We start from the raw sequence: 22,626 nt of genomic DNA, 5'->3' as shown, positions 1-22,626 counted from the left end.
TACCCAATAAAGACCAGAGGCAGTCTTGGCCAAAGTAAGTAAAATATTTTGATTTTTTCTCTCTTTCCGCTTCAATTGAGGGTTATTTAGAAGTTACTTTTTGTAATTGTGGGGCATTACAGCTTTAAACTTAAAACTAAATTTTAAACTAAGTGTAGATTTACCAGAATAATAAATGTTCCAACATCTAATTAAATAAACTCTCTCATTTTGAATAACATGCGATTTTAGAAATATGGTATAAGCCCTACACTTGGGCAGTTAATTTATACAGAAACAGATTACAGTACCTTATATTATTCTTAAGGATCTTCAGACAGCTGTAGCACTTGAAAGTTGTATTTGTCTTCTGATCTTGCTGATTTAGGTGGGCATCGCCATCATCTTTTCCATAATAAAAGTCATTGACCAACATAATAAGTTTCCCCTTTTCGATCTCGAATACCTTGTTTGGCGACTGTTCAGTTGATGGTACAGGACAGTAGCTGGACACCAGATCTGGACAGCAGAACTCAACAAGTACAAACAAACAGTGGTATCATTTATCAGTGCTTACAAGATCAATATTTTTAATAGAATCACAATGTTTTAATGCATGTGCATAACAAATTAAAACAAACATATGCCTCTAGAACAAAATGTTGATTAATAAAGGCTCATAACCCCATTATTAGTTTTTTTAAAGGTTCTATCTACTTAACTGCAATATTTTTAAGTTAATTATGTTCAATTATTTGATTGTGCAATCTCAAATTATAGTAGACCATTTCCTCTTATTCCTTGTTTAAATAATAATCATTATCAAAATACTTACAACCATATGTTGACGTAAAGAATCCAAGACATTGAAGTGAATGTTGCACTTTGGACAAGCCCTTGGAACTGGTACTCCATTTTTAATATTACTTTGTGATCCTGCCAAAATAATGTATTATTTAAATACCAGCCTAAAGTGAAATACTCAGTTGGATCAGATCCATTATGGTGGGTAACAGAGGTTAAACTGTATAAGAAAAATCAAAGAACACAATGACTAATTCTACTAGTGTCCTAAAAAAATTATTGCAATATGCTAACTTAAAGCAAGACTATGACTGAATAAACTATGAAAAACTTTGGTGTACCAAAACTAGAAGGTAAAGTCAATACTGGACCTACCGACATAAAAAAAAGCGCTGCCAAATGCTTCCTGTAGAAGTGTAAACTTCTGCTACCTAACAGAGGGTGTGATGGTGAGGCATACTGAAGCAACACTGTAGAAGAACTACAAGTGGACATACACAGACAAATCTGGTTTATCTTCTTACTGTATTAAGTTGCACATTGTTGCAGATGGGGAGAATATTCTTAAAGCACGAGTCACTGTTGCATGCTTTCTGCATGTTACCTGCATAGAGTCATAACGGCACAGAAGGAGGCCATTCGGCCCATCGAGTCCATGCCGGCTCTCTGTAGAGCAATCCAGTCAGTCACATTCCCCGGCTCTATCCCCGTAGTACTGCAAGTTTATTTCCCTCAAGTGCCTATTCAGTCTACCCTTGAAAACATTGAGGGGGAAAAATTCGGTTGGTTAGCGCCTCCGAGAGGCGCTAGGAACTTAGCGCCACTCGCGAAATTGACCAGTCATTTTGCGGCGACGCTAAACACTACTGCCATGATCTCCTGCGCCTGCAGATCGTGACGTCAGTCGAGCCTGCAACGCCCCGGTAGCGCCCCAGACCGGATATTATGTCACGCCCCATGCCTTAGCATCTGCCGCTAGGAACGACAGGTAGAGGGAAACGTTTTCAAGTCGGGAAGGGGCTGGGGGAGCACTATTTAAAGGCGGGTGCTTCCTGTCTTTTCTTGTCGGCAAAATTTTTGGTTTTAACGCTGTGCTAAGGTGTTTTGGCCCTCAGCACCACTTTTGAGGTTCCTAAGCGCCGAGCTCTTTCCCTGGGCCTATCCATTAGTGCTTCCAACACAATTGCTTTTGAGGTCTCTCCAGTCTGAGATTCAAGGCTGCAACGAGCAAGATGACCCCTCCTCTTTAAGAACTGGATGGCGCCAGTCTGTCTGGCTTCCATGGTAATTGGCATTTCCTGAGCTTCAGCAGCGTTCTGAGGTAGCGGCTCGCTCCCCGACGTTTGCGCCTTAAGAGAGGTGTGTAGCGCCTGATTTAGCGCTCAGATCACCTCCAGGGGTGATAGAGACGAATTTTGCAGTCGGAGGTGATAATTAGCACCAGGCGCTAAACTTTGCGCCTGACCAATATTAGCGCCCCAAAATGGGCGATACCGAATTCCCTGCCCCCCCCCGTTTCCGCTTCCACCACTTCCGTCGGCAGCGAGTTCCAGGTCCTCACCACTCGCTGCGTAAAAAAGTTTTTCCTCACCTCCCCCCTATATCTCTTGCCCAAACCCCTAAATCTGTGTCCCCTAGTCCTTGTACCATCAACTTGTGGGAACAGCCTTTCCCCATCTAGCCTATCCAAACCCATCATAATCTTATACACCTCTATCAAATCACCCCTCAACCTCCTTTGCTCTAATGAAAACAAATCCAGCTTCTCCAACTTGTCCTTGTAGCTAAGATCCCCCACCCCCAGAACCATTCTGGTAAATCTCCTCTGCACCCTCTCAAGGGCCTTCACATCCTTCCTAAAGTGTGGTGACCAGAACTGGACGCAATACTCCAGTTGTGGCCTAACCAGCGCTTTATAAAGGTTCAGCATAACTTCTCTACTTTTGTACTCAATACCTCTACTTATGAAACCCAAGATCCCATATGCTTTGCTAACCACTCTCTCGATATGTCCTGCCACCTTCAGGGACCTATGCACATTAACTCCCAGGTCCCTCTGTCCCTGCACACTTTTTAAAACTGTGCCATTAATTAAGTGTATATTGCCTCTCCCTGTTTCTTCTGCCAAAATGCATCACCTCACACTCCTCTGTATTAAATTCCATCTGCCACTTGTCTGCCCATTCTGCTAGCCTTTCTATGTCCTGTTGCAGTTGATTGGTATCATCCTCACTGTGTGCCACACCCCCAAGTTTGGTGTCATCGGCAAATTTAGAAATTCTACTTTTATTCCAATATCCAGGTCATTTATATATATCACAAAAAGCTGTGGCCCCAGCACTGACCCTTGGGGAACACCACTGTTTACCATCCTCCAGTCTGAAAAACAGCCATTTACCACAACTCGCTGTTTTCTGTCCTTAAGCCAATTCCTTATCCAAGCTGCTACTGACCCACCTATTCCGTGAGCCTCAATTTTGTTAACCAGCCTTCTATATGGTACTTTGTCAAAGACCTTCCTAAAATCCATGTAGACAACATCCATTGCATTCCCTTCATCGATCCTTCCTGTTCATCAGATGACATATATTTCAATTATAGTTTAAAGGAGAACCCTCAAGGAGTAGAACAGAGGGATTTATGAATGGGAAGCATTGGCAATTGATAAGACAAAGAAACCTCTTCTTTATCAATGGGATAAAAATTGATAAAGAGGAGGTACAAGAAAGGCTGTCTATACTTAAAGTAGATTGGTCACCAGGATCGGATGGGATGCATCCTAGGATGCCAAGGGAAGTTAAAGGTGGAAATCACAGAGGTTCTGGCCATAATCTTCCAAACTTCCTTAAATACAGAAGTGGTGCCAAAGGACTGGAGAATTGCAAATGTTACACCCTTGTTCAAAAAAGGGTGTAAGGATAAACCCAGCAACTACAGGCCAGTCAGTTTAACCTTGGGTAGTGGGGAAGCTTTTAGAAACGATAATCGGCGGCAAAATTAACAATCCCTTGGACAAGTGTGGATTAATTATGAAAAGCCAGAACGGATTTGTTAAAGGCAAATTTAACTGACGTTTGAGTTTTTTGATGAGGTAACAGAGAGGGTTGATGAGGGAATTGGATATGTACCTGTAGGAAAAAAATTTGCAGGGCTATGGGGAAAGGGCGGGGGAGTGGGCCCAGCTGAAGTGCTCTTGCAGAGAGCCGGCATGGGCTTGATGGGCCAAATGGCCTCCTTCTGTGCTGTAACCATTCTATGATTCTATGTGTTGCAGCACCCCAAGTTTTGATGATCAACAACAAATAGCAAAACATGGGAAAGGAGAATGAGAGCAGAGAGCCTCCCCAGTACCAGCTAACTGCAGATTGACTGATTATTCATTGCATGACTGCAGAATGTTGCTGGCACAGAATAGCTGCTACATTTGCCTACATAACAAAATTCATTATACTTCAATAAGTAATTCATTGTGTAAAGTTCTTGAGATATTTTGATGTGTAAAGTGCTAAAACAAGCATCATATTTTCATTTTATTACAGTATTGGCATATAAACATAAATTACTCCATCAATAATATTCTGTTTCTTTCAGACCAGGTCTTATAAATATTATTCTCCATGGGAATGCGAAAAGTGGAACTCTCACTAACCTATAACTAATTTCAATTTTTAAGCATTTTGGTACTCAACGTAGATGGGAACACCTGCCATGTCAGCATGTGGAACAACGGCGGATAAAGCCAACATTCTTTCAAGCAACATTCTTGGCAGAGTTGCCAGCTGAGTTGAAACCAAAATCTTATTAACTGAACTACAAGCTAAGGATACAGGGTATTGCACCTGTCTTTAGGAATAAAATTGTGACAATCTATCACAATGCAACAAAAAAGATCTGGAGACTCCACATCCATTCTCCAAGGAAGTGCAGTTCAGTGATCCATTTCAACTCCAAGCTTGCTTTCCAACAAACCTAATTCTCTTGAAAATGGAGCAAGTCTTCAAGGGCAGATGCAAAGATGTGTTCTGATTCTATGCTGGAGCAGGTACCTTATAACTCATTGGTCCTGCGAGGGTGAAGTGTCATTGATCTCGGAGCAAGAATTGGTGCCAGCACTTGCTGATCAAAGAACCATTAAAACCAAAAAGTCGGAGTTATCACAGGAGCCTTTGAGCAGCAGGAAATTCTGCTGCTGACTAAATATGTTTAATCTTCATTTCAGAGATACAGGTACAGGAAACTTTGTGATATCCGGCACCGACGGGACCGGCGTGTTGCCGATCTATCAAAACTGCCAGACATACAAAGTTAATGTTGAAGCATACGGAGGTTTTCATCTCCGTATCTGACAACAAACACTGTTGCAGCTTCTAAAGAGTCGGCTGCAGCTGCAAGCGTCTCTAGCTGAAGCTGTTGCTATAGCTACAGACCTTGCAGTGCCTGACTGGGGAAAAAAAAAGAACGAGATCTAAAAAAAACTTACAGAAAACGGCTCCTAATTTTTGCCGTTAGATCGAGTATTCCAGACATACAACCTCCGGATAAACCAAAGTTTCCTGTACTTGAAATTTATAGTTACCTACTTCTTACAGGCAACTGACTTTGGACAGGAGGAGTACAGGGATCATCCAATCATTGTGTTAGTTGTAATTTAGGTAGGGAAGACCATATTGAAACAGTCTCACTTGTGAGTGATTTTTGCTGATATGCCCCAATTTAAACCTGGAATATCCTGCTTGGTTATGTAATTTCTCAGTTAATTTCAGTCTATTAGAGATCAGAAGAAAAGGAAAAAAAAGTGTTATGAGGCCGACAGTAACCTATCATGCAATTAAATAAAAATTTCAAATTCAGATTTCCCCTAATAACTTTGCAAAGTTTACATTCCAGTCATACAACTATTTATATTCTGGAGGTACATAAAGTAGCCTTTGATCCCCTATATACTGTTTCTTAAGTTTGCCCTCTACTTTAAATGTCATTAACTTAAGTCATAGAAGTAACTAACGGACTATCTATAAAAAAAGGTCTATGCATAAAAAAAATTATTGCTGAATGTTTGCTCGGTTTCCCATTTCAACTTGTAATCTGCAATGTTTGATTGCTTGAAATTAAATATTTATTTCAAAAAGTCACCGAAACAGATGCACCCTATTTAAATGAAGAACAAGAAAGGAATGTTCTTTTTTACACTTGAAGACCAGTACAAGTTCCAATGTGTTATTGTTGAGGGTTTAATAAAAACACAAGTGCCATCAGTGTTTGAAAGGGGGTCTAAGTGAGCAGAGAATAAGTAACTGGGAACAAAAAATCAGTTTATAGCAAACCGTACCAAATCCTTAAATAAACCACTAACTACTAAAAGACACTAGAAGATCTCCAGTGATGTTTCTCACAGGTAGTCTAGATTCCAGAACCTGCAATGTTATTTCCAATGTTCAATGCGGTCCCACAGTAGCCAAAACATGACAGTGATTTGAGCATTATCGGAATACAGTAAAATTATTGAAGCAATATATCACATTACTGAAAGTAAAACAGTTGCACATACTAGGTTTCATAGATACAAGATTTATAACACTATTTACTTACGACTTTATAAAACTTGAAGATGCAAGTACAGTTTTTATTTCCCAATATGTCTTAGTTATTTAATTAGGTTTTTTTTGCATTCACTCACAGTGGATTTTCAGAATTATAAAATTATTTTTTCTTCTGAACTTCCCAGGGTGGTATTGTAGTTTTTGCTTAAGCCGTCGTTGACGTACTGCTACACTCAGGAAGTTGAACAGGCGGCCATTTGCCATGCTGAGGGCCTGACTGTCTGCTCCAGCCACAGATCGGAATTAGGCCGCATAAACATCATTATCCATCCCTCTCCGTAACACAAAAAACCCAAACAGTGTTAGCTTAAAATGCATAAAAACACTTAAAAAATTGAACTAATTTTAATGGTGGTTCCGTGACAGAGTTCTACCACTCCACCACCTGTCTCAACCTGTCCAGATTCTGTGTTGTCTGACATCCAACCTAGGATGAGCTGCAATTTCCTCCAGTTAAACATTGGGAAGACTGAAGCCATTGTCTCCAGCCCCCGTTATAAATTCTGTACTCTTGCCACCAATTCCATCCTCTCTCCCCAACCACTGTTCGCAACCTCGGTGCCATATTTGATTGTGAACTGAGCTTCAAACCCCATATCCTCGCCATTACAAAGACCACCTACTTCCACCCCGTAACATCGCCCGTCTCCACCCATCTGCTGCTGAAATACTTCATCCACGCCTTAGTCACCTCCATACATGACTATTCCAATGCTCTCCTGGCCGGTCTTCCATCCTCTACCCTCCGTAAACTTTAGCTCATCCAAAACTCCACTGCCCATATCCTGGACCCAAGTCTTGCTCACCCGTCACCCCTGTGCTCCTAACTTACCATGACCAGTCCAACACCTCAAATATAAAATTCTCATCCTCATGTTTAAGTCCCTTCATGGCCTCACCCCTCCCTAGCTCTGTAACCTCCTCCAGCCATACAAAACCTTGCCATGTTGCAAGGGAGACTCCTTAAGTACTTACTGCACACATCTGCCCAGCGATATGATATTTAACTACATCCACAGCAGTGCTTAAAGTTTTGACAATTTTGAGAAAACAATAGCTTGCCCACAGTAGTAATTAAGATCATAAAACAGTGTTGAGTGTTTAGCTCAAGAATAATGGTAAGTGGCTACTATTAACAACAGCGAAAATTAAGAGCTGGCTCTGACCAATGGTGTGATAGAATGGAGATAACCTAGGCTGACCCCTGCAGTATGTGGAGGATGCAAAAGCGAAGGGCTGAATTCATTAATATGAAATTATGTTACGGTTGTATAATTGAAGTAAATAAGTGCATCTCACATATTTGAAGATGAATGATTAGTATCTAGGCATTTACCAACGACAAAATTTTCTTTCAATGTAAATACTCATGTCGAATAAAAAAGGTACCTTTTGATGCACTGCTATACGAAGACACCACCGCAGGACAACTGGTTGAAGATGATGATAAAATTGATGGACTGCTTCCAGATCCAACTTCAATGGTTTTTGATTTCTTTGAAGCAATATTGTTTGTCTCACAGATTGCTGGGCGCTTGTTACTGACATTCGTGCTCTGGGCTGCACTTGCTGCGATGAAGAAAATACATGGCTCATTATAGCGTTAAAAATATATTGAAGTGGCAATTTCATGGAGTCTGTAATGAAAAATATTCCTTAACAATACCATTATATTTTTTCTACCACAAATGAGTTGCATTGAATAACCTGATCAAATGGTTCAGTAAATGTCCCACTCGACAATTAATAAATGTGATTGTTTGAGAGTTAAGAAAATTATCATTGCTTTCGAAAATAATTACTTAAGAGGAACAGAACTTATGGAGGGGTCGGGGGGGGGGGGGGGTGGTGGGAGAAGAAGGAGGAAGTATTTCACATTAAGTTCTTAGAAAAGAAAGATGGTTAAATGATCTCCTCCCTGAAATGAAACATTTACATTGTTGGATAAGTTGAAACAGTTTATTCTTGGTCTCCCAAATGGAAGACAGCAACTTGGAATGATTTATTTGATGAGGCTCGACCAACAGCCAGGATCAACATCTTTGGTGTTCCTGCTGCCGAGTTGCAGTTTCCAGTGGGGCAGCTTGCCAACCAGAATCAAGTCTGATGTAAATTTCAGTAGCAGAATCGACATTCAGGAGCAGGAACATTGCCAGCCTCCACGCTCCTCACTAGCAGTTATCTAGAATACAATTGCCCCGCTCAAGCCATTACACTGGCATATATTAACAAAATGGAAAATGGCACAAGTATGTCTTGGCCACAAAAAACAGGATGACTCTAACCTGACCAATTACCACCCTATCAGCCTCCTCCTAATCATCAGCAAGGTGATGAAGTCATCAATAATGCCATCTAGCGGCACCTACTCAACAATAACTTGTTTGCCAATACTCAGTTTGAGTTCACCAGAACCACTCAACTCCAGGCCTCATCACAGGCTTGATCCAGAAATGGAGGCAAGAGCTGAATACCAGAGGAGAGTGCGAGAAAGAAAACTGAGGTCAATGGGGGTCAAGAGGAAAACCCGCCAGTGGCAGGAATCATACCCGACACACAGGAACTTAATCATCGCAGCCCCAGTACATCGCTGCAGGAATTCCTCAGGGCAGTGTCCTCAGCCCAACCATCTTCAATTGCTTCATCATAAGGTGACAAATGGGGCAGTCACACTTGAGGATTTTTTTTGGACTATTTTTCCACAGAAAGGATTTGGAAAGAGTTACTTTTTAATGTTAGGTTTTGAAAGCAAAGTGTATTCACACAAGTTTAATAAAAAATGGTTTAGAGGCGAAAGATGGTCAAAAATGCAATTTCCCCCCCAAAAACTGTTTAAAAAAAACCAAGCAATATGTTAGCCTATTTGAATTATTAATAAACACCTCATAACAATTTTGATGGGCAGTCGCTGGTCCTGGGTGCTCAGCAGGTGGCATCCTGCTTTTGGGTTGTGAACACACAGACAAAAGTAGTCAATCAGGTCCAGCAAAGGCTCTGAAGTCCATCAGATTTTTTTTAGAAGAAAGCTGTGAGGACAAGCTTTGGCCAGGCTCAGAAGGCAATGTAGGAGGGTATAACACAGTTAATTTGTTTAAGTTAAGCAAGACTACCTACTAATGTTCGTTGTTTGGTATTATTACACAAAGACAAGTTGTAAAAGTAGATGTTAGGCAATATGAGTTTAGTCCAGTACGTAAGGGGCATGGGATCCGCTTACAGGAGTGACTGATGCCATTGAACCTGAGAAAATATCTACGGCACACCTTGAACGGAGCTGTCTACTGACAATTCCAGTGTTCAATTTCCTTCATAACTCCGCTGAAAGTGAAGCAGCCCATGCCAGCCTACAGCAGGACCTGGACAACAACCAGGCTTGGGCTAGCAAATGGTAGGTAACATTTGCACCATCTAAGTGCTGGACAATGATCATATCCAACAAGAAAAAGCCTAACCATCTCTCTATGAACTCCAAGACACCACTATCACTGTGTCTCCCATGATCAACATCTTGGGAGTCAAAGTCCAGAAGCTTAATTGGACCATCCATAGCAACACTGTGGCTACAAGAGCATGGTGTGGAAATGCCGGTGTTGGACTGGGGTGGACAAATGTAAGAAGTCACACAACACCAGGTTATAGTCCAACAGTTTTATTTGAAATCACAAGCTTTCGGAGCGCTGCTCCTTCGTCAGGTGAAGTGGAGAGATGCATAAAGACACAGCTTATATAGTCAGAGAATAATGCCAGATGATTACAGGTAATCTTTCTAACTGCCATTTATCACACCTCGGCAGAGAGATAATCACAGCAATCAAAGGTGTGAATGGTGTCCAAACAGGTCAGTCAGGAAAACATTACGGAACAGCCATGGGGACCAAATTCGCACCCCAATACGCCAACATCTTCATGCACAAGTTCGAGCAAGACTTCTTCGCTGCACAGGACCTCCAACCAACGCTATATACACCAGATACATCGACGACATTTTCTTCCGATGGACCCATGGCGAAGAATCACTGAAAAGACTACACGATAACATCAACAAGTTCCATCCCACCATCAAACTCACCATGGACTGCTCCTCAGAATCGGTTTCATTCTTGGACACACGAATCTCCATCAAAGGCGGACACCTCAGCACTTCACTCTACCGCAAGCCCACGGACAACCTCAGGATGCTCCACTTCTCCAGCTTCCACCCTAACCACGTTAAAGAAGCCATCCCCTATGGACAAGCCCTGCGAATACACAGGATCTTCTCAGACGAGGAGGAACGCGATGGACACCTACAGACGCTGAAAGACGCCCTCGTAAGAACAGGATATGACGCTCGACTCATCGATCGACAGTTCCGACGGGCCACAGCAAAAAATCGCATAGACCTCCTCAGAAGACAAACACGAGACACAACCAACAGAGTACCCTTCGTCGTCCAGTACTTCCCCGGAGCGGAGAAACTACACCATGTTCTTCGCAGCCTTCAACATGTCATCGATGACGACGAACACCTCGCTAAGGCCATCACCACGCCTCCACTACTCGCCTTCAAACAGCCGCCTAACCTCAAACAGACCATCGTTCGCAGCAAATTACCCAGCTTTCAGGAGAACAGCGACCACGACACCACACAACCCTGCCACGGCAACCTCTGCAAGACATGCCAGATCATCAACACAAATACCATCATCACACGTGAGGACACCACCCACCAGGTACATGGTACATACTCATGTGACTCGGCCAACGTTGTCTACCTCATACGTTGCAAGAAAGGATGCCCCGGAGCATGGTACATCGGCGAGACCATGCAGACACTGCGACAACGGATGAACGGACACCGCGCAACAATCGCCAGGCAGGAGTGTTCCCTCCCAGTCGGGGAACACTTCAGCAGTCAAGGACATTCAGCCTCCGATCTTCGGGTAAGCATTCTCCAAGGCGGCCTTCGAGACACATGACAACGCAAAATCGTAGAGCAGAAACTGATAGCCAAGTTCCGCACTAATGAGGACGGCCTCAACCGGGATCTTGGGTTCATGTCACGCTACATGTAACCCCACCTGACGTAGGGTCATCCAGACTTGAGTCGTTGGCTTGTTCTTTCTACACAGATGCGGCCGGACCTGCTGTGATTTCCAGCAAAAAAAAATGTTTGTTTGTCTGTTTTTTGTTTTTCATACAGACCCTAGCATCTGCAACATTTGACCCCTTGTGACCCCACCTCATTGTTCTTTGATGTAATGTTTTCCTGACTGACCTGTTTGGACACCATTCACACCTTTGATTGCTGTGATTATCTCTCTGCCGAGGTGTGATAAATGGCAGTTAGAAAGATTACCTGTAATCATCTGACATTATTCTCTGACTATATAAGCTGTGTCTTTATGTATCTCTCCACTTCACCTGACGAAGGAGCAGCGCTCCAAAAGCTTGTGATTTCAAATAAAACTGTTGGACTATAACCTGGTGTTATGTGACTTCCTACAAGAGCAGGGCAGAGGCTGTATGCTATGTAAACAATGACTCATATTCTAATCGTTCAAAGTCCCCCCACCATTTACAAGCCATGAGTATGCTGGAATATGCACCACTCACCAAGATGGGTCCCACCGCAACAACACACAAGAAGCCTGACACCATCCAAAAGGAGTAGTCCATCTGAATGGTACCCCTGCCACTGGACTCAATAGTCGCCCCTTATCCATCAGTGTACTATGGAACGGTACGTACGATCAACTGCAGCAACTCATCAAGCTTACTTTGATGGCACTTCCCAACTCTGTGACCTCTACGACTGAGAAGGACAAGAGCAGCAATGTCATGGATCACTATGGCCTGGAATTTGCGGTTGTAATGACAGCAAAACTGTCAGCATTTGCCGTCATTACTATTTAAAACGGACAGGAACTTTTAGCCTCCGGACATGCGCAGTTAAATCCGGAAATTGCTGCCGGTGATACCTTGCTCCTCCACAGGGTGCATGCACTGTTACAATCTTGCAGATGCAATCAACACAGAATCAGTGATTTTATGTGAACTTCAACATTATATGCACTATTCTTACTATAAAAACCATGAAAATGTTAAGCCTTGTTGAATGAGGTGTAACTGAATTTTTAGAAAGAATTGCATTTACATAGCGCCTTTCATGACCTCAGGACGTCCCAAAGTGCTTTACAGCCAATTAAGTAATTATTTAAAGTGTAGTCACTGTTGTAAAGTAACTGCGTACTAAGTCATAATTACTGCTGAACAACCTCTCTGGCCCTGAAAAAACAATTTTAAAAGTGTGGAGTGTCATTCCCTCAGAGTAACATTTAAAAATTCCATGCTTATTTATTTAAGTTTATGAATGATATTTCAGCTTCTACCTTAATCCCATGTGTACGTCCCAATCCTTATTTCGCTTTCTGTAAAATTATTATAATCCGTGCTTTTTACTTCCTGGTTTGCTATCGGTCAGAATTCTTCAATTGGATTGGCTGATCAGCCTGCTTGATGACTGCACTTTAACTGGACGCCACAGTTCCCCTATAGATGGTGCCAGATTCAAAGTCACGTTGGATTAAGGGAAATCGACACTCAAGAGCCCACTAACTCTTTGTGGGTAGCTTTCTTCGCAATCAGCAGCGAGTGCTGTCACTTCGCCGCAAAATCCGGGCCAATATCTTCCAAGTTCCCCACTAAGTCATATGCCATCCTAACTTGGACATAGATCATGATTACTTCAGTGTCTCTTGCTCGCACCTACGTGGTACTGGCTCCAAATCCATCAAACTCCCAGGCCACTCACTTAGGATGAATCTAGTGGTGTAGTACTTTGGGTTATGTTCGAACCTTAGCTCAACTTTAAAGCCAACACCAGTCCATCACCAATACTAGGTTATTCTGCCTCCAAAACTTTGCCCGCTTAAGCCCCTACCTCACCTCGATCACTGCTTAAACTTTTATCCATGTCTTCTTCACCTTGAGAATCATTTTCACAAATGGCAATATCAGGCTTCCTGCCTCCACCGATCAGAAATGTTAACTAATCCAAAACTTTGTGCTCCAATTCTTCTCCTGCACAAAGTCCTGCACACCCTTCATCCACTGGCTACCTATACCCCAGTGAACTGATTTCAGGATGCTCTTTCCTTGTCTTCAAATCCATCCATCTTTTGCTGTAGCTTATCTGAGAAATATTTTTCAGCTTCACAGTCTGTTCCTTGGACTTTGGATTTCTGCCTGTTCCCTGCGCCCATTGCTTTACCATTAGGTACCAATGTTTCAGCCACTACACTCCAACCTTCAAAGTCTCCATCACTTTATCTCTCCTGGCCTTAAAAAATGTCTTACAAATTTATCTCTTAAACAGTGCCTTTAGTATCTTCCCTTCCTGCTATGTCTACCCCTCTTCCTTGCAAAGAACTCAGATATTCATCTACAGATTGTTGGTATTTTTGGAAATTTGGTCATAAAGAACTTTGCTACATTTCACAACATAATGGACTGGGTTCTTTCAAAAAAAATAAACAGCTGGATGCTTAAAGAATCCACTTCTATCATAATTTAGGACAAAATCAACACAAAGACACTAAAGTAGTTACAAATTTGAAAACAGATTTAGATTAGTTTTGCAACTGGACAGAACAATGGTACGTTACATTTTTGACACTGATAATTAAAAAGTATTGCACATAAATTGAAAAAATGTGGATCGTAAGTCTCCAATGAATGGAAGTTAATTAACACGGGGGGGTCTCAGAAAGTGCCATGGATGTAACAGTACGCAATTTGGCGCAGAAATTTAAATAGCCAATAGAATACCAATATAACAACCAGAACAGTAGAAGGCAAGACCATAAGAAACAACGTTGCAGCTTTACAATGCACTGATCAGATCACACTTACAGTAATGTTTCAGTTTGGTCAACATCGTCACAACATAAATGTACCTGCACTGGAAAGGGTACAGACTGATCTCAAGTATAAATTGATGAAAAATATTCGAGAAGCTTATCCTACATAGTCTCGGCAGTTAAAGGGGGAACCTCACTGAAGTAGTTATTACAATATTAAAAAGGTACAGATAAGGTAAAGCAGATTTTTTTAAATTTGTTCATGGGATGTGGGCGTCACTGGCAGGGCCAGCATTTATTGCCCATCCCTAATTGCCCTTGAGAAGGTGGTGGTAAGCCGCCTTCTTGAACTGCTGCCGTCTGTGTCATGAAGGTACTCCCACCGTGCTGTTAGGGAGGGAGTTCCAGGATTTTGAACCAGTAATGGTGAAGGAACGCAGATATATTTCCACGTCACGATGATGTGTGACTTGGAGGACAACTTGGAGGTGATGGCGTTCCCATGCGCCTGCTACCCTTGTCCTTGTCCTTCTAGGCGGGTTTGGCAGGTGCTATTGAAGCCGCCTTGGTGAGTTGTTGCAGTGCATTTTGTAAATGGTACACACTGCAGCCACGGTGCACCGGTGGTAGAGGGAGTGAATGTTTAAGGTGGTGGATGGGGTGCCAATCAAGCGGGCTGCTTTGTTCTCGATGGCGTCAAGCTTCCTGAGTGTTGTTGGAGCTGCACTCATCCAGGCAAGTGGAGAATATTCCATCACACTCCTGTCTTGTGCCTTCTACAGGAAACTTTGTGCTATCCGGCACCGACGGGACCGAGCTGTTGCCGTTCCCTCAAAACTGCCTACAAACCAGCGTTAATGTTGAAGCATACGGAGCTTTTCAGCTCCGTATCTGGCAACAAACACTGTTGCTTAGCAACAGCTTCTAAACAGTCGGCCGTACCTTGGAAGCATCTCTGTCGCTTAGCAACAGCTTCAGAGAGACTTTGCAGAGCCTGACTGTTGAAAAAAAAAGCCACGAGAAGAAAAAAAAACCTAACAAAACGGCTCCTGATTTTTGCCGGTGGCTCGAGCTTGCCGGACATTTAGCCTCCGGATAACACAAAGGCCTAGAAATTGGGTTAGGGTGCCAAAGTGGCGCAAAAGTCGCCTGAGCGCAGGATTTAGCGCAGCGATCGGAGTAATACCGATCGCCAGAAATTCAGTTTCAGTGCCGCTCGAGGGACACGGGGCGAGGCTCGAGGCGCTCCGCGTCCCTCTTAGGGCGCTGAAACTGATTATCGCTGCGGCACGGCACGCTGCGGTACTGTAGGCCTTCCTCCCACTGTTAAGGGGGAGGTGCCTGCAACAGCGCAATCCCCGCTCGCGAGTGCCGGCAAATGAGCCCGGCACCAAGGAGAAGTGCCGGGCTCTCGGGAAACAGCCGGCAATGCCGCGGGGGGGGGGGCGGTGGTAGGAGGCCGGGGACGGAGGTGCTGGCAGGCGGCCGCCGAAAAAGCGGCCGCCCCGCACCTCCACCTTAACTTGCGCCGCTGCCGGCACAGTAAGGCCCCGTGAACCGGGCGCGGGTAGCGAACGGCGCAACTGCGCCGTTCGCTGCCAAATATCGCGAATGGGGCGCTGCGCACACCGATGATGTCATCGGTGGCGGCGCAGCGCAAATGCCTAATGCCACCATTAGCGCCCCTACTGAATATCGCGGGAGACGCAGCCAGTGGCGCTACAGCCACTGACTGCCTCTTTAGGCGCTAACAGGTGGCGCTACTCACCCAATTTCTCCCCCAAAGTTTCCTGTAGATGGTGGAAAGGCTTTCGGGAGTCAGGCGGTGAGTCACTCGCCGCAGAATACCTAGCCTCTGACCTGTTCTTGTAGCCACAGTATTTATGTGGCTGGTCCAGTTAAGTTTCTGGTCAATGGTGACCCCCCCAGGATGTTTAAAAATCAAAGTGATAAACGCTCAAAATAATCTGTTAATCAGGGAAGTAGAGGTAAAAACATTAGGGTTGTTCAAAATACAGTTGTCATGCTCTACGGGGAGATTTTGTTTTGGAGGAATGAGTTTTCAATGGGCCAAGCGACTTTTGCGCATCCCTGACTTTCCTTATACTCATTTTGAATGAAGACAACCCTGGATTTTCTCATTTTAATAGTGTTTCCATAATGCAGATACAGTCATGTTGTAACCAGGTTTACTTAGTGTAATACGAGTACATTACTTTAGCCAATATACTTTAATGCTGTATAATGTGCATCTTCTGTGATACTCTTACATATTACAAAAGAATGTATAGCACAAATAGGCCATTCGGCCCAACTGGTTCATGCAGGTATTTATGCTCCATACAAGTCTCCTCCCACCATACTTCATCTAACCTGATCAACAAATCTTCTATTCCTTTCTCCCTCATGTGTTTATCTAGCTTCCCCTTAATTCATCTATGCTGTTCGCCTCAACTACTCCCTGTGGTAGAGAATTCCACATTCTAAGGATTCTCTGGGTAAAGAAATTGCTCCTGAATCCCCTATTGGATTTATTGGTGACTATTTTATATTTATGGCCCCTAGTTCTGCTCACCTCCACAAGTGGAAACAGCTTCTCTACCTCTAACCTCTCAAACCCTTTCATAATCTTAAAGACCTCTATACAGTCACGCCTCAGCATTCTCTGTTCTGGAGAAAAATTACCACAATTACCATCATGAGTGATAGACCTGTAACCAATACTTCACCCTACAACTCAAAATACTCTCTGTGGCAACAATCCACATTTCAAAAGGACCACGTTGGAGAAATTTATCGCAGTTCAAGTGGACGTGGCATGCAAATTTCACACTGTCCATCATTGCACTTCACTGAAATACAACAACTTGAATTTATATAGCGACTTCAACGTAATAAAACGTCCCAAGGCAATTCACAGGAGTGTAATCAGACAAAAGTTGACACCGAGCCAAAGAAGGAGAGATTAAGAACATAAGAAATAGGAGCAGGAGTAGGCCATTCGGCCCTTCGAGCCTGCTCCGCCATTCAATGAGATCATGGCTGATCTTCTGCCTCAACTCCATTCACCGGCCCTATCGCCATATCCCTTGATGCCCTTACTAGTCAGAAATCTATCGACTTCTGTTTTGAATATACCCAATGACTGAGCCTCCACAGCCCTCTGGGGTAGAGAATTCCAAAGATTCACCACCCTCTGTGTGAAGAAATTTCTTCTCATCTCAGTCCTGAATGGCCTACCCTTTATCCTGAGGCTGTGGCCCCTGGTTCTAGACTCCCCAGCCAAGGGAAACATTCTCCCAGCATCCACCTTATCAAGCCCTGTAATAATTTTGTATGCTTCAATGAGATCCCCACTCATTCTTCTGAATTCAAGAGAATATAGGCCTGGTTTACTCAATCTCTTCTCATATGACAGTCCCGCCATCCCAGGAATCAATCTCGTGAACCTTCGTTGCACTCCCTCTATGGCAAGTATATCCTTCCTTAGGTAAGGAGATCAAAATTGTACTCCAGGTGTGGTCTCGCCAAGGCCCTATATAATTGGAGTAAGACTTCTTTACTCCTGTACTCAAATCCTCTTGTAATGAAGGCCAGCATACCATTTGCCTTCCTAATGGCTTGCTGCACCTGCATTCTCATTCAGTAACTCATGTACAAAGACACCCAGGTCCCTTTGAGCATCTGCATTCCCCAATCTTTCACCATTCTGTTTTTTCTACCAAAGTGGATAACTTCACATTTATCCACATTATATTCCATCTGCCATGTTCTCGCCCACTCACTGAGCCTGTCGAGATCCCCTTGAAGCCTCTTCACATCCTCTTCACAACTGACACTGCCACCTAGCTTTGTATCATCAGCAAATTTGGAAATGTTACATTTAGTCCCCTCATCCAAATCATTGATATAGATTGTGAATAGCTGGGGCCTAAGCACCGATCCTTGCGGTACCCCACTAGTCACAGCCTGCCATCCTGAAAAAGACCCGTTTATCCCTGCTCTTGGATTTCTGTCTGTTCACCAATTCTCAATCCGTGATAGTATATTACCCCCAATTCCATGTGCCCTAATTTTGTTCACCAACCTCTTGTGTGGGACCTTATCGAAGGCTTTCTGAAAATCCAGATACACCACATCTACCGGTTCCCCTTTGTCTATTCCACTAGTTACATCCTCAAAGAACTCCAATAGGTTTGTCAAACAGGATTTCCCTTTCATAAATCCATGTTGACTCTGCCCAATCTTGCTATTAGTTTCTAAGTGCCCAGTTATTGCATCCTTTATAATAGATTCCAGCATTTTCCGAACTACTGATGCGAGGTTAACAGGTCTGTAGTTCCCCGTTTTCTCTCTCCCTCCTTTCTTAAATAGCATGGTTACATTTGCCATCCTCCAATCTGCAGGAATCGTTCCAGAATCTATAGAATTTTGGAAGATGACAACCAATGCGTCCACTATCCCAATGGCCACCTCTTTCAAAACACTCGGATGTAGGTCATCCGGTCCTTGGGATTTATCGACTTTTAGTCCCATTAATTTTGCCAGTACTTTTTTTTTTACTAATAATAATTTCTTTAAGTTCCTCATTCTCGCCACGCCCTTGGTTTTCTCGTATTTCTGGGAGGTTTTTTGTGTCTTCCTCCATGAAGACAGAAACAAAGTATTTATTTAATTTCTCTGCGATTTCCTCATTCCCCATTATAAATTCTCCCGTCTCTGACTGTAAAGGACCTACATTTACCTTCGCCAGTCTTTTCCTTTTCACATACCTATAGAAGCTTTTACAATCCGTTTTTATATTTTTCACTAGTTTGCGCTCATATTCCATTTTCCCTTTCTTTATCAATTTCTTGGTCCCCCTTTGCTGATTTCTAAAAAGATCCCAATCCTCAGACTGACCGCTTTTTCTGGCAGCTTTATAAGCTTCCTCCTTTGACTTAATACTAGCTTTAATTTCTTTTGTTAGCCATGGTTGGATCACTTTTCCTTTTGCGTTTTTATGTCCTAGAGGAATGTTTGTTTGTTGCAAATTATGCATTATTTCCTTGAATGTTAGCCATTGTATGTCCATCTCCATACCTTTTAGTGTAGTCTCCCAATCTACCATGGCCAACTTGTACCTCATACCCTTGTAGTTTCCTCTGTTTAGATTGAAGACCATAGTTTCAGATTGGACTACATCACTCTCAAACTTATTGTAAAATGCAATCATATTATGGTCACTTGTCCCTAAAGGCCCCTTTACCACAAGATTATTGATTAGCCCTTTCTCATTACACAGTACCAGATCCAGAATAGCCTGTTCCCTGGTTGGTTCCTCCATACTGATCCAGGAAAACATCTTGCATGCATTCCAAGAATTCGTCCTCCACACCATTAGTGGTAATTTGATTTGCCCAGTCAATATGTAGATTAAAGTCCTCCATGATTACCATATTGCCCTTGTTACATGCTAGGACAGGTGACCAAACCCGTGGTCAAAGAGTTAAGTTTTAATCAGCAGCTTAAACCTTGTGATTAACACGGCTCAAGCAGAACTAAACAGGTATCCCAACTGCATTTGTATTACTGATTTCTGAATGTAGATCATGAATTTGCATCACAGTGACCAAGCATGCATAAAAGTGTTATAGCTCCAGTTAGGAGCTGCACTCTAACAATACATGGAGGATGTTCAAGGTTTCTCATTTTTACCTATTCCACTGGCATGGTTAAGGGTCTGAGTTGTTTGAAGAGGTTTTGGAGAGATTCTCTGGAGCAACTTCTGCCCACTTGAACTTGTAGAAACATTCGATACAGATGAATTCACCTGAGCGGGATTATAGCTGATATTTGGAATTGCTCTACCAGTAGCAACTGGTCTTAATTGAGGAAGTCCTGTTCTTCCTAACTGGGATGTGACTCCTGTGTATGAAGGAGAAAATTCTTAATTCAGGACCAAATAACCACAAAGTATTTAACTCTACACAGCAAACAACAGCAACGTTGTCAATTTTGATTAAGGATGCTCTATATAAATGTTTTAATTTCAATTTTCACGTCAATGCCATTTGCCCTTTCGTTTGAAATGCTGCTCTCCACATCAAATGTACAGAAAAAACCCTGTCTCATTGATGGTCTTTCACCTGGATACTGTCTGTAAGTAAATGCTTGTCTTACATTTTAGCGTTTTAATAACATTTCCCAAATATACTCTAACTTTTAGTGACTATTGGTTAGCATCTATCACACTATCAAATGCTAATGTAAGTATATGCAAGATCTCCCATAACTTCCACCCCCCTCCAAACTTTCAAAATTTATCATCTGAATATGTTGCATGAAAATACATTGAAAAATGTTATTAGCACATTTAGTGGGTTAAGTGGGGGTTAAACAAGTGCAAGTTGTCCTGGTGTTAAATTAAGTGGAAGCTCAATTATCTGCATGATGTAGGGGGCCCCAGCCAAAATCGGAAACTGGCAGATAATCAAGGTGCGACTGTATACTAACTTATTTAGATTATCTAACAAGTTCCTAGTATATGCATAGCAATTTCTGTTTTAAAAATCAGTTAAAGTAACAATTCAGTTGCAAGGAAAAGAAGATGCATTGGTTAACATATACTCCATTCTTGCAATGCTATACAACTGTACAGGTAATAAATTAGCTTAGAATCATAGAATGGTTACAGCACGGAAGAAGGCCATTCGGCCCGTCGAGCCCGTGCCGACTCTCAGCTAGTCTCACTCCCCTGCCCTTGTCCCGTAGCCCTGCAATTTTGTTTCCTTCAGATACTTATCCAACTCCCTTTTGAAAGATAACATTGAGTCTGCCTCCACCTCCCTTTCAGGCAGTGCATTCCAGAGCTTAACCACTCACTGTGTAAAAATGTTTTTTCTTAAGTCGCCTTTGGTTCTTTTGCCAATCACCTTAAATCTGTGTCCTCTGGTTCTCGACCCTTCTGCCAATGAGAACAGTTTCTCTCTATCTACCCTGTCCAGGCCCCTTATGATTTTGAACACCTCTGTCAACTCTCCTCTCAATCTTCTCTGCTCAAAGGAGAACAACCCCAGCTTCTCCAGTCTATCAACGTAACTGAAGTCCCTCATTCCTGGAATAATTCTCGTAAATCTTTTCTGCACCCTCTCTAAGGTCTTCACATCCTTCATTAAGTGTGGTGCCCAGAATTGGACACAGTACTTCAGTTAGGGCCAAATCAGTGTTCTTTACAAGTTCATCATAATTTCCACACTTTTGTACTCTATACCTCTATTTATGAAGCCCAGGATCCCGTAAGCCTTTTTAACTGCTTTCTCAACCTGCCCTGCCACCTTCAACGATTTATGCACATATACCCCTAGGTCTCTCTGTTCGTGCACCCCCTTTAGGATTGTACCATTTACTTTATATGTCCTCTCCTCATTCTTTCTACCAAAATGCATCACTTCACACTTTTCTGCATTAAATTTCATCTGCCACGTGTCCACCCATTTCACTAGCCCGTCTATGTCTTCCTGAAGTCTATCACTCTCCTTCTCACTGTTCACTATACTTCCAAGTTTTGTGTCATCTGCAAATTTTGAAATTGTGCCCTGTACACCCACGTCCAAGTCATTAATATATATCAAGAAAAGCAGTGGTCCCATAACCGACCCCTGGGGAACACCACTGTATACCTTCCTCCAGTCCGAAAAACAACCGTTCACCACTACCCTCTGTTTCCTGTCACTTAGCCAATTTCGTATCCATGCTGCCACTGTCCCTTTTATTCCATGGGCTTCAAATTTGCTGGCAAGCCTATTATGTGGCACTTTGTCGAACGCCTTTTGGAAATCCATGTACACTACGTCAACCACATTACCCTCATCAACCCTCTCGGTTACCTCATCAAAAAACTCGATCAAGTTGGTTAAACACAATTTGCCTTTAACAAATCCGTGCTGGCTTTCCTTAATTAATCCAACCCTATCCAAGTGACTGTTGATTTTGTCCCCGATTACTGTTTCTAAAAGCTTCCCCACTACCAAGATTAAACTGACTGGCCTATAGTTGCTGGGTTTATCTTTACATCCTTTTTTGAACAATGGTGTAACATTTGCAATTCTCCAGTTTTCTGGCACCACCCCCATATCTATGGAGGACTGGAATATTAGGGCAGTACCTCCGCAATTTCCGCAGCATCCTAGGGTGCATCCCATCCGTTCCTGGTGATTTATCTACTTTAAGTACAGCCAGCCTTTCTAATACCTCTTCTTTATCAATTTTTATCCGATTAAGTGTCTCTACTACCTCCTCCTTCACTATGTCTCTGGCAGCATCCTCTTCCTTGGTGAAGACAGATGCAAAATACTCATTTAGTACCTCAGCTATACCCTCTGCCTCCATGCGTAGGTCTCCTTTTTGGTCCCTAATCGGCC

The 22,626-nt window shown here is 42.8% G+C and overlaps 1 protein-coding gene across 10 annotated transcripts in view; it reads right to left on the bottom strand.

The window, feature by feature from the left end:
- The window catches only part of LOC147100082 (zinc finger protein 280D-like), a 118,303-nt gene that overhangs the window by 52,327 nt on the left and 43,350 nt on the right, over positions 1-22,626 (bottom strand). For all 10 annotated transcript variants that reach the window (XM_085968749.1, XM_085968746.1, XM_085968754.1 and 7 more), the window contains 4 exons: positions 19,922-20,131; positions 7,773-7,952; positions 815-915; positions 291-511 (listed from right to left, as the gene is read on the bottom strand). In XM_085968749.1, the coding sequence (XP_085824875.1) occupies positions 291-511; positions 815-915; positions 7,773-7,952; positions 19,922-20,131 (712 nt within the window). The remainder of the gene's footprint in view (positions 1-290; positions 512-814; positions 916-7,772; positions 7,953-19,921; positions 20,132-22,626) is intronic.

Source organism: Somniosus microcephalus, chromosome 27 (genome assembly GCF_052327205.1).
Source record: "Somniosus microcephalus isolate GS21.2 chromosome 27, FLI_Smic_1.0, whole genome shotgun sequence".
In the NCBI taxonomy this organism is placed as follows: domain Eukaryota; kingdom Metazoa; phylum Chordata; class Chondrichthyes; order Squaliformes; family Somniosidae; genus Somniosus; species Somniosus microcephalus.
This window is presented reverse-complemented; position numbering and strand designations above follow the sequence as displayed.